Genomic DNA, 20389 nt, shown 5'->3' with positions numbered 1-20389 from the left:
ATAAAGCCTCCTAAACATTCCCCTGTAAGAAAAAATCACAGTTACAACACACTTGGAAGGCAATCCCAAGCCAAATATGCAGACCTGCAGTGGTGTGTGGTTTGCTGTGTGGGCATCGTGCTGTTACTCTTTTTAAACAGTCACGACTCGCTCTGTTTTTGCCAGAGTTTCTCGTGTAACTGAATTGTGTTTGAGAAGCATAATTGAATGGTTGATATTAATTCATGTCACATCAGAACTGAAGACAGGATCTCAGCACTCTGCTTTAGAGCGGGGTCATGGCTTTGCCGACGCTCTCTTACCATTATTCATCAGAAGGCTATTCTACATGAGCATATCACTATTCCTGCCATTTTAATTACTGATGCCTCTGGTTTCAAAGAAACACCTGGTCTTTGCCTACCGAGATCAGGAAAGGATGTAATGAGATACTATTAATAGAATTTAATTAATGTAATAAATGGTGATGTAATATCCCAGAGACTGTTCAAATCCATCAGAAATCCTCTTGCTGCAATTTGTTAATTTTATCTTAAGAGAGTAAAGAGAAAAAAGAGTTGCTGCAAAAAAGATGCTGATTACGCTTGTTATGTTTAACCTATACATGAATGGATAAAGATTTATGCAAGTCTCCACACTATAGCAATATAATGTAAAAAAATCAATTGAACTAATATCTGCTCTACAGACCTGTTTAAGTCCTGAAAGGTGATGATTTTTCATCTTGTGTGCACAAATTATTTTTTGAGTGATTTTTTTATACTTTTATATGTTGGCCATTTTCCAAATGGCTTATGATCTACAAACCACAAATTGTTTGACTGTTAACAATTGTTGGCTTTGCACACAGTGTCATATAATCCTCTCAGAGCAAATAATGGCTGACCAGCTGCTGTAGTTAAGCTGAAATAATTTCATGCATAAGCGAGTTTGTGACCAGAAGGTCATTGGTTCAATCCCCAGACTGACCTGATAAATCTGGGTGGGGAAAGTGAAAAAGCAGCTCTTAGCGCCCTTTAGCAAAGCCCTTAACTCCAACAGCTCCAGTGGAGCTGCCCAGTGGCTGGCAGATCAGACTGGTTGTACTGGTCAGCTTCCAGGTGTGAATGTGTGTAACTGTGTGAATGTGATCAAGGCGCTCATGCGAAAAAGACGCTTCCTCTCAGTAAACCTTCCCTGAATAGATGAAGGTTAAAAAAAATAATAAATAAATAATCTGTCAATTGTATCTGTTGTGGCGTTCTGAGTCCTCAGCTAAAAGTAGCACAGAAATGAACTGTGTTTGTTTTGCTGTGAGTGCAGAGTTGTCAGATTTGAATGTTGAATGTGAGGATGCTACATCACTGGGCAGAGTGCTGCAGAGATTTTAGCTTGATAAAAGAGTGAATTAACTGATTGTTATGAAGTAAGACTCTGAAGTACTAGAATCTCTACTATACATAAAGGATATGTGTATCTGTATTGTATTATAGCATGAGCATTTTATATATGGAACCACTGCAGTATAACAGTGTATTTTTAATTGGAGCCTTATATTTCAAGGCATGCTGTAAATCTCCCCCCGTCTGTAATGATGGTGCATTAGTACATCTGCTAGAACAATAGTGACTGCAGGGAGCTGACAGCAGGCGCACATAATCATTCAATTAGCTGGCTAACGGGGGTCAGCACATCTTAAGACCCTGGCACTGAACCTCACTTATCAAATTATCACTGACAGAAACACGGTGAATGAAGCCTGGGAACTGGTACAACACCTACATACATGCTTAACACAACACAAAGGTCACAAAACATTTATTTTTTTATGGTTAGTGCACATTTTCTGGGCACTGAAGTTCTGGAAATGTTCTGAAAATGTTCAGTAAACTCAAATGATAGAAAAAAATGGACTCTTATGGGTACACAAAGCATTTATAAGGTCGATGATAACTAACATAATCCAAGATCTTGCTGAATGCCTTACTCGGCAAATTTGCTTTTCTCTTTGTCTTCATCACAAAAACACACAAACTTGTTGAATTTTCTAGAGAGCATGTTTCTTTTAGTTTCTGTAAATGCGTTGTAGCATTTAGTGTATTTTGAAATACCTAAACAGTGACAACAGTGAAAGACAGAACATATTGAATTGGTCCAACAAAGCACAAATATTTAGTCAAGATTTTGGGATGAAACCTTGCATTTCCCCCTCTCCATCTGGTGTTGTATCCTGACATGCATTAATCTCTCACCATCCCGTCATTTGCCTGAATGCATGTGTTATTGGTGTAATTAATGCAGCTGATACAGTAAATATACCCTTCTTATGACTATGGAGCTGGTACTGCAGAAGTATAATTTAGCATTTGGAGAAAGATGAATATTCATACTTACATAGCTGACTTGTAAATGAAGTAGAAAACTGAATTTCAAGGTGAGAAACATAAAACACAGTATAGTAAAGCAATTTGCCTAACCAAGTATGAGTTACATTGAAGAGATCAAAATAGTCTTTCTTCAAAAACAAATAATTCTTCTGCTCCTTCCTTCCTCACCTGTTTAACATTCTGGCTCATCTGATTTCTAACAGCTGACCCTCTTTATACAGTATTTGGCTGTATCTGCTTTAGAAACATTCCAGTGCAGTATTGCTCTAATTTTTGCTGAATTGTGCTCTGCCAAAAACTGCTATTAAAACATGTGATAATGATGTGCACATACAGTATGTGTGAAAATGTGCACATATTTCACACTTGTATGTATCAGTTTGTGTGTGAGTGTGTATGCCAGGTATAGGGAACCACTATTACCACTGGCAATATGTTTGGTTTGAAGGAAACCATGCAAACTCTTGGCCCACTACAGTTCATGGGAGCCAGTTCCTGATGTAGACTCAACATGCCTGTTATCATTTGCATGTGTTCTTAGCCTGTGTGTGTGTGTGTGTGTAGGTGTGTGTATAGAACTTCTGTACGAGCCTACAACTGACTCAGGCCAGATTGTCTCAAAGATTACATTAGCTTGTCTAGATGCCACACAGACAGCTTTCCAAACAGAATTGTGTTAATTACACATTGTAGAGTTTAGCAAGAAGGTCCGGTTGATGGCTGGAAGGAAGAAAACTTACACAAGTGTGATCCTTTTTATTAGGATGGGTGAGTGCACAAAACACAAGGAAACAGGAACCCTTAAATATAGTACAATACCATAGGAATGCTGAGTGTGTATAGTCACTGGGGCTCAGATAGCTTATGATGGTCTGTAAATACCTTCAAACCACAGACTGGCTCCTCATGAAACCACAATAATCAACTGATTACCTTTTTAATGTAACTTGCCCAACACTTTTAATGATACTTGCATTGAAACAAAGAGGCTGTTGTCACAAATCCCTAGTCGCTTACTGTAGTTTATACAATCTGTGCCAGAAATTGCAGAGGTTTAAAAGAATCATCTTAGTCAAATGAAAAACAAATGCTTTAGTTACATAAACTTGTTTCATTTGGCTTCTGATCAGGATTTTTGAATCCATGATCCCATAATCCCAATGAAGGAGGTTCAGATGAGGTATAAGAGCATTTGGTCCTCGACCCTGGATAGTGGTTACCTTTCTTTGGTATTCTTTTCTTGTATTCTCTGTATTAACAAGTACATTTTTCCCTATTCATTTTAATTTATAATATAACAAAACAAATGTTTGGCTTTATTTGAGGAGGGAAAGTTTTAATGAGTGAAGATGATTAGTGCAAGAATCACCCAAACAACCCACAGTGGATGCGCACTGAACTGTATGTGAAGAAGCACTCCAATTTCTCCTGAAATTCATAAATGATCAGTGCCAAAAAGTGACATGGCAGTCAGGGAAAGCCTTTAACCTCAGACATGAACCAGACATTAACTCCAACCAGACTAACAGAGAAAAACAAACACACGTTCTGTCATAGAAACCAAGTCTGCAAAGTGAGATGATAATTAGTCATGTGAAACACTGTGTGCATGCCATTTCCAGAAACATGAGTAGTGGGAATTTGTGTTTCATGTTAAAATGTAGATGGGAGGGGAGATGGAGATAGAGACAAAATGGGTTCTGTTTCTCTGGTAAAGGACACACATAGCCCACTAACCTTGTCCTCAGCCTCTCATTCCTGCAAACACACAGCTCCCCTCTGTCCGCTGGTGCAGAGAAAGCCACCCTCCTGTTTGTCTCTGCAACCCTATTGTTCGTTGACTCTGTGCAAGTATTCAGTCATTTTGGTAGAGGGCATTTATGTCCATAGTGTTTTATTTATACTTGTTACTATTATCAATGTGTGCAAATGTGTGTGTGCAGGCATGTGCATGCACCCTTGCCACCTGCAGGTCCTATGGGGGTGTGTGAGAGACAGTGGTAATAATTACATTTCCTTTTTGTTCCCTTGTTGACTCATCCAGTTCTGCAGAAGAGCCTTATTAAACAAGCTCTCTGCTCTCCCTCTCCCTCCACTCCTCTCTTTCTTTCTGCTTTAGCCTTTTTTTTTTAGATTGTTACTATTACTCCAATGTCCATATGTGTCTCAGCTATTTGTTATTTGTGTGTGTGTGTGTGTGTGTGTGTGTGTGTGTGTGTGTGTGTGTGTGTGTGTGTGTGTGTGTGTGTGTGTGTGTGTGTGTGTGTGTGTGTGTGTGTGTGTGTGTGTGTGTGTGTGTTTTATATGTAGGTGCAATATAGGTGCAGTGTAGGTGTGTGTGGGTCAGATTGGTGCTCAGAGTGGATATAGATGTGGGAGGATCAGGGAGGCCAGATTTTGCTATTGAACCTTCTGGTGTAGTGGCTTTACAGTAAAAGACAAAATCAATCCTTACTCTATTAACAACTTCAGGCTGATGCAGCTAGTGACAGTCTATCTCGCATTTCTAAGTTAACTTTTGTAACCATTTCAGGTGTATATGTGTGGATAAATGGCCAAATGTAGGGACTGTAACATCACTTCTATCTCTTTTATCCGTTTTCACTCATTTCACTCTTGCATATCCCTGTATTGTCTCAGTTTCATTCTTTTAAAGGCTATTTCAGGGTGCTCACTTTGGGCAGAGGCAGTGTCAAGTGTCTGGTTGAACACTTAATACTTTACCTATTCGGAAAAATACCCGTCTAGGATAAAACACTGTATTGAATTCAACAGCTGATACATTTACACAACAAACTTGAGCATTGGTATGAAGTTGCTATACAAATGGTCAAGTAGTCAGAGGAAGTCACCAATTTTTAGTCATATTCATAGCTGTGCAGTTTGGTGCCCATAAATTACTTGAGCCTGCAGAATGACTACTTTACCTAAGTTCAGTATTTAATCTATATTAAGTATATTTGTCTTCCAATATATCTTTTGCATTCTTTTTTCTTGCTCAATAGTACAGCACCTCCCCCTTTCCAACCTCTCTTCCCACTGAGCGAACCATATTGATCAGAGGTATTATATTATTGCAGGGTTGAAGTTTGCAGACTTTATGTTATTATTAAAATCTGTACAACTCTATACTCAAAGACCAAAAACAACATACTCTGCCTTTCATTACTGTCTCTATGATTGCAAGGAAGACTAGCAGGAAGGCATAGTTGGGGTTGGATGAGGCTACATCTGTGGTCTGCAGCTGATACTGCCTTTTTTCCCCTTTTTTCTCATCAGTCCTTTCTACGTCTTTATAGTGTCTGACTCACTGTACAGAAAAGCAACAGACTCTTGCCAAGTGAAAATTGACTTAAAATTCCTGCTATCACATTTTCCCTATAAATCAGAGTTAAGATGCAGCTGACAGCAATTTTCCACTGGCCACTGGGACAGCAGTACCTTCTGTCTTCATGTTCTGTAGTCAGCTCTTGTAATTGAGATACAATCTTCCAGAACAATACTGTAATTGATATAAAGATATTATCATTTTTAAACTGTATGTACAGTTCATATATATATATAACATGTTACAGTACGTTTTAGCCAACATTAGGCTTCCATTTTAAAAGAAATACATACAATACATTTAACTGAGATTATCCTGTCAACTCACTAGTGATTAAGTGAGAACATAAGCATAAAAACTCATGTGCCATCCATGTGTCATACTGAAGATGTACTGGTCAATCCAAAGTAAAAACTCCAGGACAGTTTTTTCAGAGCAGTTTGGGAGATTTTCAAAGGAGCACAGAGTGGATGGAGAGTGAAACCGTGTTTTAAGGTTTATACACTGTTTACTCAGGGAGGTGAAGAACGAACACAGTTGACCTCATTTTTGAGGCGGGGTCATCTGGTGTCAGCTGATGACAAGGTTCTGTGTGTTTCTGTGTGTGTGATTTCACAGATCGTGTAAACTCTCGAAAGAATGCAGGAATGAAAGACATGTAATAGTTTGCTTATAGTAGCACTGTGCACTCTCAGAAAAAGAAAAACATTTGTATGTTATCATATCCACACACAGACCCACACATCCTAAAGATAAAAAAAATAATCAACTGAGAATTGAAAAACTGAAAATATCAGACTGCTTTGGGTTTATCCCTGCAAAAATACTGTTTGATAAACTAAATAAATAAGATTTTTAGATTTAAACACCATTTTGGGGGACAGCAATGTTTTTTTAATTTCTTGTAAAAACTCCCAACAAATCAAAATAAACTCAGAATCATTTCACTATTTGCAATTCAATTTGTTTTTGGACATTTAGTTGATTTCTGTAAAGTACAGTATGTTGTTGACTGTAACACACAGTAATGAAAAGATTTTGAAATTATGGAGAGCATGTGGAGAAATGACACACATGACAACAGGAGAGTTATGAAGTTGTGTGACTATTCTTATCATTCCTAGTATGAAACAGTGACATTTTGACCGCATTTTGCAATTTATCATCATATTATGACTCACACTTATAGTCTTTTCATTGTCTCTGTGGTGCTGATAGAACAGCTGAACTTTGTAGTATGTAGTTATGTCATTGGTATTCCTGCCCTGCCTTGACTCCCTCCTCTCAGCATGCTGCACACTTTCTTCTCACAATTTTAACATCTTTCTTTCTGTCTTTCTTTCTTTCTTTCTTTCTTTCTTTTTTCTTTCTTTTTTTTCTTTTTTTTTCTTTCTTTCATTCATTTTTCAAATGAATTCAAGTACACAGAAGTTCATCTTTATGGTCTGTTGTCCTTCTTCAAAGCATGACAACGGACTACAGAGGATCTACTTTTCCCATGTAGTCTATTTTTGATATAAGCCTTCCAGAGAACCTTCTGGAGGCTTATAATCTTGAAATCTGCCAAACCTTAAGTGAATAAAGGCCTAACAGTTCAGTTGGCAACTTTAATCGTAGACAGAGGCAGGCTCACTCTTCGTAAATGAGATTATGACTCAACAAAAAGAAATATCAGTAATACTATTGCAGTAATAAGTTATATACCTCAGTAGGAGCAAGCAGGGTTACAGAGTGAAATTATCCGTGCTGATGAGCAGTAATAAATTCAGAAAGCCAAATAAGGCTAAGGCTCTATTGAAAATGGGATTATACAAAGTTGAAACGTCTTAAAATATTATGTGTAATCTTAGAAGGTTGTTCAGCTTTTCTCAGCCTTTTCACAATCTCATTATGTCAATAGATGTTATTAAGGGTTTAGGTTCATTATAGTCAAAGCACATACAAAGTAGTTGTTTCTTAAGTTGTTTTTTGGAGCCACTGCACCATGTTTGGCACACTGCTGCTGTTGCTGCTTCTCTAAATGCAAGCCAAGATAGTGGTTAACTTGTATCCAAGCAACTATGCCCCTACACACACCCCTGCCTCCTTTGTCCAAGTGTGTGTGTGTGTGTGTGTGTGTGTGTGTGTGTGTGTGTGTGTGTGTGTGTGTGTGTGTGTGTGTGTGTGTGTGTGTGTGTGTGTGTGTGTGTGTGTGTGTGTGTGTGTGTGTGTGTGTGTGTGTGTGTGTGTCTCTATTTGCATATGCATGTGTTTCTAATTCACTTACACACACATAAATGGCAGCATTATGCACAGTTCACTAACAGACATATACTATGTCCAAAACTACGAACACATATTCAGGTTTTTCATGAAGAAGAACATTATTTGACTTTAACCAAGAATTTGGAGAATCAACAGCACATATGAGTTTTGTCAGCAGAAGTTTCTGCAGCACAGCTGAAAGGAGTTAAGACCACAGACACATATTGTTCCATTTAGTCCAAGTTCTATGGAAGGAAATGCTCTGTGCCAGCATTAGACAGTCTAGATTACCCCCTACTGGTCTTCACTGGAATTACAGTTTATAGTGTATCTAGGTGGTCTTTCACTTAATGGTTTGTCGTCTATAGTCAATAACACAAAGGGCCCTATTTCCTGAAATAGGTCACAGGTGCAGATCAAAGTCTTAATCCCCGGCATGTGGCTGATGTAGGTGTGACCAACAATTTTTTGCAATTTTCCACTGGTGGCACAACCAGGCACAATGTGCAGGAGAGATTAAATACATTATTAGTGTGAGGAATACAGAATCAGCAGGTGGAGTCGGGGCAAACTTCAATGATGACCAATCACATTAGCTCCTCTCATCTCCTTTAAACCTAGCAGGTGACAGGTAAAATGGGGGAGAGAGGTTGAGTTAGAGAGAGAATAGAGTTCACCTGTGAAACGCCAGAACTTATAAATATAGAAATATAGAAATACATTACATAACATTACTGCTGACAATGGCATAATGGAAATAAAGCTGATGTGTTCTCTTATGCTCTGCCGTGTATTCTGTGCAAACCATTAATGTACTGTAGGATAATTAATACATTTAAACTCAGTTTAAACGCAGTTCAACTCATCCTCTGCATATTTTCAAATCCTCATTTATGATTTAAGTATATACAATATTTTTAAATAAACAGATACAAGATCGGGTTTGGCAATTTGCTAGTTAGTGTTTGAAAAGCACACAAGTACTGTCACTGTTTTATTTATTTAAATGATAAATGAGGGGAACCATGCTGTGTCTGCTGTGCTTGAAGTGAACAGGATTTTGTTTAAACCTGTGTATGAAAACATTTTATTTGATCATGGCATATAGGATTATTGATAATGCCTTCTCTGTTAAGGAAGGAGCACAAGCCACATGACCTCTGGCTGTTAGAAGCTGTTTTACACACTGATTACACTGGATACACGTCCATGCACAGAACTGACTTCATTTTGTGATATTATACAAGGAGTGTTTGTTGTATCAACCAAGTATCCAAATATTACCTTTACTACATAATTGTATTTAGTTGTATTGTTTGTATCACCTTTGCAGTTACTGGAGATAAAGTCCTTTCTTCCTGATCATTTATTATTCAAGTAGACTAGTAAATATCATACTATCAAAGTCAAATTTGACATCTGATTCTATTCCATAGTCACATAAGCACAAGATGTCCAGTGGCACTATCTTCTGTTGACACTGGTGTCTAGGCTCTGTAAAATCGCCTACATATGCATCATGTCAGCCTACTGAGAGCTGACACTAAATATAATTCCTCTGATATATAACTTAGTATGTGAGCAGTCAACAGTTTTTCATGGATAAAGTACAAAAAAAACACTTTTCCCATCATGTTTGTTACATGTACAGCGACTACTCCAGTACATCATCTGCTATTAGAAAGATGAAAAAAAAGATGAAACAGACAAAACCTGTGATCTCTTATTGAGTTCATGTATTGAATTTAGGGTGAGAGGTGGGAATGGAGTGCTGTAGCGTGCATCTATAGTAGTGCAAATGCAGTGTATAGTAAGTCTTTAGTGTCTGTAGACTGGCTTAACGCTTTTTCATTGGATTTCTGAGAAAGCTGAAGGTTGCCAGCTCAGGAACGCTCAATACCTTCCCACACCTCAAGTATGCTCTCCCTCTCTTTCTCTGTCTCTCTCTCTCTCAGTGTGTGTGTGTGTATACTCTACAGCAGCTCACTCTATCACTCATGTAACTTCACACGTCGCTAGCATCGCTCAACACCCAAATCCTCAACCACAGGTGCTGAGAATAAAAGCAAACAATTGGAAATTATTTACTACTGGCTTATCAAATAGTCATCTGATGCTATTGGTGCGACCATAGGGGGAGGAGGGAAAAAAAATAATGTTTTCCTAGTGACTCAAATAATAGAATAGCATCATATTATAAACTAAAAATTAGTGTGAACATTTATCTTGCCCTGTATTGTATAACTTTGAGGATACCCTGTTAGAAAGAGAACCATTGTTGTGGCTTTCGTGACAATATTCCAAGAGTATCTCAGTGTATTTCTCTTTGCCATTTACAACAGTTGCTGTATTAACTTGGTGGTGACAATCCCTCATTGATTTTGTCTGTTTATCCCTCTTAATCCCATCAATACTGTATCTCATTCAGGGTATTCCAACTAAGACAGGTGGTTTAGCAGCCATCTCATGCAGTCTTAATGCACTGGCATAGTGCCTTCCTCTCCAGGTCAAAGGTCAGTTTGGACTGTCACCACTTGTGCCACCATTGTAGTGTGACTGACAGGACCACATGGAGAGATTTCTAGGTCTCCGTTGGCCGAGGTTTAGCCGAGCAAGGCTGGCATTCATTCTGTCCCTGCGGGGACACTGGGTGCGTCGTATGTCGATAAACAAAGTGTGTAACTGTGTGTACGCCTGACTGTGGGCAGGGATGTGTGTATGTGCGTGTGTGTGCGCACTGTACTGTCTGGCAGTGCTCCAATGCTCAGGGCTAATGGAGTGCTAATGTCCCTGGTGTGCCCTTGTTTACTGAGGGTTAGGGTTAGCTAAATACAGGAGGAAAAGAGGAGAGCCTTTACCTACTTAAGCATGACACAGCCTGCAATTTTGAATCACTGTTTCCACATCACTTCCTGAGTTTGCTCCCTTTATGGCTTGGTGCCAGTAACAATCCTCTCAGGCTGTGATATGCTGCTTGATCTTGAGCACCTGTAATTTGTTCTATTGATGTTCACCTGCTGCTTTAAATAAAGCATCTGTTTTCCTGAGCACTGTAGAAACCAAACTGAATATGAATGAATATTCAGTGTAGATAAAAGGCAGTGTATTCATTTAGCTGATATACAAGGCACATTTAATAAAATCCATCACTTATTAGTAGGGTAGCTAGCAGCTTTTTATGTTTTTAAGGTGTGCTGAGACCATTCTGCTTCATTTGAATTAGTGACACTCAATTATTCAAAAGCTTTCACACAAATTCTATAGTTCACCTGTGTTTTTAGAGGTAAATTGACATTTTCTTATTTTCCTCAGTGTCTGAAGGCAAAAACATGATACCCATGGACCCCAATGGCCTGTCTGATCCATATGTCAAGCTCAAGCTCATACCAGATCCCAAAAATGAGACCAAGCAGAAGACCAAAACCATCCGCTCCAACCTCAACCCTGTGTGGAATGAAAGCTTTAACTTGTGAGTAAATGAGCTGATTTAATCTACATGTTATACAATGGATATTTTACAATGTGACATGATTATTAATGTGATGTATGTAGTAGAAAAACTTAGTAGTAGTACTGTCATACGTTCTAATGCTAAAATAATGCTACTAATACTTATGCTTCTACCTCTACTGATACTGTTGCTGTAACTAAAACTGCTTCCACCTGTAGTAATAATATTTTTTTGTAGATGTTGCTTTCTGACTAAAATCTGACCATAGAACTAAGCATAATCATTATGTGTACCTGTGTGTTGTATAGCAAGCTCAGGCCTACAGATAAGGACCGCAGGCTGTCAGTGGAGGTGTGGGACTGGGACCGGACAACCAGGAATGACTTCATGGGAGCCCTTTCCTTTGGCGTGTCAGAGCTCATAAAGGCTCCAGTCTGTGGCTGGTAATGCTCACTTTATTCAAATGATGTCATTGTTTTTTATGTATTGTTGGATATTACACAGTATGATTTTAACTATAGACTGAAGTTTCCAAGTTCACCTGGTTATTATTTCTTTAAATTATGTCAATGGGTCTGTCAGGTAATTTACATTAATTTTAAATACACCACAGCCAATTAAATTGAAGATGACCACATTAGTCACATACACACATAGATAGCAAAAACACTCTCAGACAGCAATAGAAACTAATAGTATCAACATATTAATGTTGTCCATGTGTAAACTTGACCTCCTTTGTCTTTTACACCTAATAAACTACAATAAATCACAGCTTACATCACGGGTTCCCTCAAACACAGGATCCTCTGAGGTAAACAGTAAGCTAGGTTTGGGATTTTGCTGTGGGCAACAATTTCTGCTGTAATGATTGATGGCCACTTGAAGCTGCAGTGCCAACAGGTTTGTCCCAAAGGAGCAAGAGATATCCATTTTTCATGTATCCAATTTACAACTTTTTTTTGTGTGTCTGCTCTGAGATGTGTGTCACAATTTGTGCTAAAAGTACAAATACACCAAAGGCAAAGAGACCATTGGTTTAACATGAGCTGTTTCCAGGCCCAGTAGATTAAGGTCAGTTATAGGGGTAGACTAATCATAGGAGAAGGGAAGGCAGACAAACTAATATCGTAACATTTGCTTTTCTGTGTGTCCTTATGTATCCATCCGGATTTTAATTTTTTTTCTCCCTCCCTCTTCCTTGTCTTCCTGTCTCTCCCTTTTCAGGTATAAATTACTTTGCCAGGAGGAGGGGGAGTACTACAATGTTCCCATCTCAGAGGAGGATGACGGGAATGAAGAACTGAGGCAGAAATTTGAGGTGAGGATTGTAACTTCCAGTGCAAGTTATTGCCAGCTTGATGTTTGTTGACTTTGACTTATTGAATTGTCTTGTCTAGAGTCGGTACAACACAGAGTCTGGACAATATCACCATAATGTCTACAGTTTCTCAGTGCTTATTATTTTGTTCGACTTTCTTTTAGCTCAGTGGAAATGTTTTTATTTCCCTGGTCACAACTGGCTGTCTAAGAGACTTTTCTGCTGTGTAACATGAAAAATATATAGTGGTCACTCTCACTGTTACGTTTACATGTCCTCTAAAATTTGGAAATTATATCGAATGGTCATATGCTCTTCTATAATGACAGTGTGTCATCTGCTGTTTTCAAAACCCTTCTAAGCTTATGGTTACTTTGCGCTGGAGAGTTCACTTCTACTATGAACCTGTGTGTTGTGTGTGCTGTGCTTTTTTTTAACACAGACAGCTATGTTTTAATCTACAGAGACATCTTCTACACATTACATTAAGAGTGAGTCTGTATCATCAGTGCAGTTCAGACTTATTGCCTGAGACAGTTGTTTCACCCATTTTGTGCTTAATAACATAAAATTCAGTGAGACTTAAACAAAACAGTGAAGTTGTTTATGGTTAAATGTCAATGAATTAATCTATCAATAACAGCTCTTGTACTGCAAGCCTTTGAAGATTTAATTTTAGCCGTGCAAACTTTCAGTATGCAAGAAAGTAGTTTCCTTTAATAATAATTTTCAAGTGTTTGTTGAACAGCAACTACAGTATGTTAGGATAAATTTGAGGTTTTAACTTGATAACAATCACTTGCTGCACTGTATGATGTCCGATGATTGTAAACTTAATCATCATAATAATCATTAACATGTGATTATTCTCTACCCATTAATGTAAAGTTTTTCTTCTTAATTTTATATAACTCAATAGTTATTCGACATGATCAATAGAACAATAGAATTTATTTTTCATAATGATCATAGCAACTTTCCAATAATTATGTAAATAGAGATTTGTATGATCAGTATCAATGTCAAAAATAAGAATTAAATAACAAACTCTGTTACACCACCCAAACACACACACACACACACACACACACACACACACACACACACACACACACACACACACACACACACACACACACACACACACACACACACACACACACACACACACACACGCATACATGCATTCACATATTGTTCAACACTACTTTTAGACACAACTGTGTGCTCTTTTCTGTCATCCAATTTATTGTGTCGGTGTGTCCGGCCTGCTGAGATTGTCTGCCTGTGGCCTTCTCATTGTCTGCCATATTGTTGAACCTCTCAGCAGGAGCCCAGGTCTCTGGACGAGACTTTTTAAGGTTATTTTTCATGACATTTGTGCTACAAGTAGAGAATTGTGGGAAAAAATGATAAAGATTGAAAATCCAGAATGTGTGAAAGGTCATTGCTGGAATTGAAACACAACACTAATTTGCAGAGAGTTTATGTTTTTTGGTAATTATTATGATAAAAATATTTTTTTGTGACCCCTCTTCATTTGTGTCCTGTACTGTTGCTATTCTATGAATTCAAAGCAGAATTTAAACAGGGGTTTTTTTGTGCATAAATGAAAATAATGCAAAAATATGTACATAAAAATATATGTATTTTACCACTTTAAACAAACCTTTTTGTCAGGTAGCCTTGTGCTGTAAACACTTTTTCAACTTAATGCTTAAAGCAGTGATCACATGACAACAGGTCATTTTGGCTCTTCATACAGAAGGTGAGGTTCATGTAAGGATGAAGGAAGACTGAGAAATTAGGTGAAGAATAGGAGTGTATACAAATAAAAGAAGAGTCTAATCTCCTATCACCTGTCTGCATGTGGTTGTCATGGTAACAGGTCAGCAAGACTCACAGTACAAATGTGCACCACTTTTCAATGTTTTTGCATCTTGAGGTCCCAAAATCGTTCGTCCACTTGACTTAATTGTATCTATCTGTAACTCTCTGGCCTGGAGAATACTTCTGTGTCTCCTTTTTCCTCTTCATAAACCCCTCTGTGATTCTCTTCCTTTTTTCCCTTAGCTTCCTGCTCCCTCCTGTGTGTTTGGTGAGACTTATTGTACAAATGCTTCTTCATCCCGTGTCACGTTGTCATATTTAATGCAAGAGTTTCTCTCTTCCTCTCTCCCCTTCTTGCCCCTGCTCTCAGGACTGCCAAATTAACTTTAATCTAAAGGTAGCCCTCTCCTCTCCTCTCCTCTCCTCTCCTCTCCTCTCCTCTCCTCTCCTCTCCTCTCCTCTCCTCTCCTCTCCTCTCCTCTCCTCTCCTCTCCTCTCCTCTCCTCTCCTCTCCTCTCCTCTCCTCTCCTCTCCTCACCTGTTGTTGTGGTGACATGTTCCTTCACTCCTCCTCATGTCTGATCATTTGTATGTGGTTCCATGCTACTGCAAATAGATCCAATTTACTAACAATTTGTTCTGGATGTGGGGTTGGTATAGAAATTGACATAAATATATATAGGTAAACTGACACTCCTCCAATAAATCAAGGTCTAGTCCCTGCTCCCTTTTGTACCATAAAGGACTGTGGAAATTTCAGCACAAATCCAGAAAAGGGGAAGGAAGGTTTGGATTAAATGTAATTTCTTCAAATTATGTAAATGGAAAACCTTGAGTACAGAAAACGTCTTTGTCTTCACTGCTTCCTCCGAGTCTGTCAGAGGATTGTTAGTAAATCCTGATGCCGTACTGCTCACAGCTCATAGCTACATTTGTCTGCATGTATGTCTTTGTAGTCTGTATGTCTGTATATGTCTTGTCTGTGGATCACCCTGCCTGTCTATGTCTTGTGTACTTACATCATCAATACAGGTGTAACCTGGGAGTACAGCACGTGGCCATTAATCACTCTCATCTTAGAACCTGCATAAGCTTTATTTGTCATATGTTCTACTTCCTCTACCTGCCGGCATCTCTTTGTAAGGTCTAATCAGTCTTCATATTCAGGTGTTACTAATATAATAATAATGGACTGCAAAAATGTTGCACCCTCGCAGAATATTTGGTTTGAAACAAAATCAAGTGTGACCACTAGATGTCAGCATAGAGCTGAAATATATTGTGAGACCAGCATAAAGCATAATGAGAAATTGTGTTCTGTGTGTGTGTGTGTGTGTGTGTGTGTGTGTGTGTGTGTGTGTGTGTGTGTGTGTGTAGCAATTCACAAGGCCTTCACTAGTGTTGTTACATGGTAACACAAATCATTTATTTCACCCAAATATTGTTGCCCCGATTCTTCTTTATTAAAGCTTTGATTTTTACTCCAACTTTAAACTTTCCTGGCATTAGCAGTTATTTTTAATCTGTGGTTGTTCTGTATTCTGTTTTTTTTTTTTTTTTTACATCTTCATGGTGATATTCAACTGGTTTTATTTGGCATGTAAAATGTTAAAGGGTACATGTGGTTTTGCTTCATCAGGAAAATAAAAGAGGTCAGGTCATTTTCACTTATTTATATTGGCTCTTTGTTCTTTCTGTGATTTTGCCACACTGAGAGTTTGTACGTAACAGCAGATTATTGCAACTGTCAAAACTGTAAATATATAAAATGACATTTTAACTACCTGTGGATTGAAACCAACAATCACTGGATCAAAGGCTGACGCTCAAGCTTTATAGTTATGATATGATTACTAAATCTTAATTGATATTCTTTGTGTTTGTCTGTGTGTATGAGGTGGACTCAGTGTTTTGGCCCTCAACTATCTTTTCGCATTTAAGTGTCTTGGTTTAGTCAGCTGTTGTGGCTCACACCTATACCCAAGTGTACTAAGTGCATTGGCCATTTTGGCTTCCTTCTCCTTGCGGTTTCAGGACCAAGCACCTAAGGAACACTCTGATCAGGTGCGTCTGAGAGAAAGGACGTAAGGCTTCTGCTCACCTGGTTCGGCCAGGCTCTTTTCAATAAAAGCTCAAGCTTACAGGTGTGCTGTGATCTGGTGTGGTCTGCTCTGCTTTGTGTTTCTCTGCTGCTCTCCCAGATTAAGAGCAGAATGTGGTAGATTCCATTAACAAAACTAAAGCTGCTCAGCATTGTTTGTCACAAGTTGTTTGTGCCAGTTGTTATTCAGATTAGTTTGAAATGAACTGAATTAAGGTTTAGATTAATGCTAAAGTGATTCCTGAAGGTGACACATGACCCAATGTTTTAATGCTGTAATGGGTCTACATTTGCCACAAATTGTCATGCCATAAAAAAAGAAGAAAATAAAAGAGATTTGGTTTAGCATTGCCAAATCAGTCCACTTTGATGTTCTAATGATATAAAGATGATTATAAAGTGACCTTGTTATTGTCCTTGCTAAAACTGGACAAGTTGCTCTGTGTAGGCTGTGGATATAGATTACACCTGCAGTATCAGTTCAGCATGAGTTTGGATCTGTGTTTGGCCTTGGCTGAGTTTGAAAACTGGACATGGCGGTCATGGTTGTGTTTTTGTGCAGACAGACATTTATGTATGGAATGTAAATTGTATTTCATTATTGTTTGGTATTCAGACTGCTACAGAGGTGAATGACATGGGCACTGTAGTTTTCTAGAAGCTCCCTGAAGCATCTTGCCATACTGGTAGAATAAGCATGATTTTGGCATGAAGGAAAGTGTGGAGAAGGTTATTTCCCCCCCCCCCAGTTTTCAAAATACATTTTAGAAATACAAATAAATTAAAGTCATGTTGTGCTTGTTATGCAGGTGCATTTTCAAAATATGTGAAGTTACCTTGCAAAGCAGCTGGATTTGTGAAATCACACAATCATACGAGAATTCTTCTTGTCAGGCTTCAGTTTATGCGCTTGTGTCAAAACCACCAGTCTTTCAGACCAATCAGTGTCTTATGATGTTTCATACATGATGTCATGATCTTGTGAATCCAGCTGTGTCAGTGATGGCTGGTGATAGACAGATGGTTCATCCAATCATCTGACAAGTTTTTTTTTTTTTTTAAAGTGCCTTTTCCAAACAGTTTCCAAGGACGACCTCTCAGATGGTTCTTTATGTAAAAAAACCATCAGGTGCATCACATTAATATGCAATAGACAATGAGGTTTATTTTGATTCATTTAAATCAGAATCAATTATTTATATGTTATAAGATGTATATGTTATAAGAAGTCTATTATTAGATGATAGTTGTTAATTTGACAAGAAACTAAATTAAATACTATATAAAAATGTATCTTTTTGTTTGCCACAGGACGGTTTACTTAAATCTGTTTATAAGGAGCCATCATTGTGTGTATCACATCTGCTCCACAATGACAGTCTCATTTCACTCCATTTATTTTGAATCCTCCTACCAGTGTATTGTTTCTGTGAGTGGGTAAGTGAGCACATGAGCAGTGTGAGTGAGTTGAGTCATCTAACTACAGGAAGACTCCACCGCAAAGAAGCTTCTACTAAATGTATTTCATGCATGTAATAACTTTTCAAACAAGGTCTGCATTTAAGAAATAGGAGCTAGGTATCTTGTCTCAAATAAACAGTGCAGATTTACATTGTGTGTGTGTGTGTGTGTGTGTGTGTGTGTGTGTGTGTGTGTGTGTGTGTGTGTGTGTGTGTGTGTGTGTGTGTGTGTGTGTGTGTGTGTGTGTGTGTGTGTGTGTGTGTGTGTGTGTGTGTTACTGTAATCAAACTGAATTTTAAGATGTGTATTTCTTACACACTTCATCCTTTGTCCCCTGCATGCAGAAAGCCAAACTAGGCCCGACTAAAAAGGTGATCAGTGAGGCTGATGGTGACCAGTCCAGCCAGCTGCCATCCAGCAGCTTGGACCAGGTCAAACTCAGCGACTTCTCTTTCCTGGCTGTACTGGGAAAAGGCAGCTTTGGCAAGGTAGGTTTGAAGCTTTTTTATTGTGCTCCTGCTAAAAAAACAGAATACTTAGTGTCACTGGCAACATAGAAAGCATAAAACCGATGGCACAAGAAAAGTATGGTATATTGTACATAGAAATGACCTTTTCCTACCTTTATCATTCCCTCTGTCTGTTTCTGTGAAGGTCATGCTGGCAGAGATGAGGACCACTGAAGAGCTGTTTGCAATAAAGATCCTGAAGAAGGATGTAGTGATCCAGGATGATGACGTGGAATGTACTATGGTGGAAAAGAGAGTCCTGGCCCAACAGGAAAAGCCGCCGTTCCTGACACAGCTGCACTCGTGCTTCCAGACTGTGGTAGGTAAAAAATGCTCCTGGACACACATCAGGGCAAGTCACTTCAGGTCAGGTCAAATTAATTCATGAAGGAGCTTTTAGCTAAACAGCTTAGTCATAAAGGGTTGTAGAGAGCAGTAGAGGACGTTTATGACGAGTACAATTACAAAAAGAAAAGGGGAAACAAACAAAACCCAATTAGAAGGCTGAAGTTTGTGTGTGTGTGTGTGCGTGTGTGTGTACAAAAGCATGTGCCTGTATTTGCACGTGTATAAACTTTGAGTCATGCCAAAACCAGACCGTATGACCTGAGAGCACATGTAGCTATTTGAACACAGACTTACATTCACAAAGAGGAAAGTATAAGAGGACACATTAATTTTAGAAGCATTCAGTTCCTTGCTCACTATAGAATTAGTAAATGAAAAGGTTTGATAAAACTGTAATATGCTGTTTTTTTAATAATTCTACGCCACCCAATATACATGTACAGAAAGGCAGATGTGTGGTTTTATGCCCTCACATACATGTCAGTCTGAATGTGAAAGAAATTGGAAAATCTACCTCAGCCCTTGGTTTGAGCTGGATGGCAAATTAATGTCTATTCGCGGTTACAGTTCTCAGAAAAGCCAAGCTGAACTATAGCAGATTAGCAGGGGACAGAAAAAATAGGAAGCTTCATACCATATTCATGAATATACACACATTTTCAGTCTCCCACATTAAAAAGGGACTACCTAACTGTCACATGTTTATAGCCTTTCTCTAGTTTCACTGTCTTTGCAGAGGTTTTTATTATGTACAAAATCTTGCACAGATAGCATTTTCCTAGAAATAGCAATACAGAGTTTTGACACTGTTTGCCTGGCATGACATTACTGCAGTTCAAATGTTTGCTCATCTCAAATGTTTGCATTCATTTTTTCATATTCTGTTGGTTTATGGTGTGTTTTTGTCCGTATGTTTGGTTCCTCATCAAATGGATTTGGCACAATAATAACATTTAATTCTATTTCTGTGATGATATAGATCTTGGATGTATTTTAATTATTTTATCTTTTTTGTTTAAAAGTAAAAAACATGTTCAAATGACAGCAAAATAATGTATAATGTATAAAAGTCATCCCTAAGATACTACAGTATGTGGACATCGGATGAACATCAAATGTGCAAAGTTTAGCTCATGATTTATTTTAAGCTTCATTATTGAAGACTCATTTAAACTACAAGTTTTTGGAGGATTTTTTTTCAGTTTTGTTTCGTTTTTTTCACATTTTGCATTTGTTTGGCCAAAATAACAGGTCAGCATCTATTAAGATGAAATACAGTTGAAGCATCTTTTGTGACACTTTATGGAGTTAAAACACCTATGTGTTGACTACAGATATGTAGACAATTGACTACAGATATGTTCAGTGTGAGAGGTACAAAGATGAGAGAGAAGGAAGCACAAAAGGTACAGAGAGAAGGTGTAGCATGC

The 20389-nt window shown here is 38.2% G+C and overlaps 1 protein-coding gene across 1 annotated transcript in view; it reads left to right on the top strand.

The window, feature by feature from the left end:
* Positions 1-20389, top strand: part of LOC133989128 (protein kinase C alpha type-like) — a 156665-nt gene that overhangs the window by 90841 nt on the left and 45435 nt on the right. Inside the window, exons 7-11 of the mRNA XM_062428119.1 lie at positions 11251-11407; positions 11698-11832; positions 12617-12710; positions 18447-18590; positions 18757-18930. Of these exons, the coding sequence (XP_062284103.1) occupies positions 11251-11407; positions 11698-11832; positions 12617-12710; positions 18447-18590; positions 18757-18930 (704 nt within the window). The remainder of the gene's footprint in view (positions 1-11250; positions 11408-11697; positions 11833-12616; positions 12711-18446; positions 18591-18756; positions 18931-20389) is intronic.

The sequence above is a fragment of the Scomber scombrus genome, chromosome 2 (genome assembly GCF_963691925.1).
Source record: "Scomber scombrus chromosome 2, fScoSco1.1, whole genome shotgun sequence".
NCBI lineage: Eukaryota > Metazoa > Chordata > Actinopteri > Scombriformes > Scombridae > Scomber > Scomber scombrus.
The sequence above is the reverse complement of the archived record's forward strand: the minus strand, read 5'-3'. Positions and strand labels throughout refer to the sequence as shown.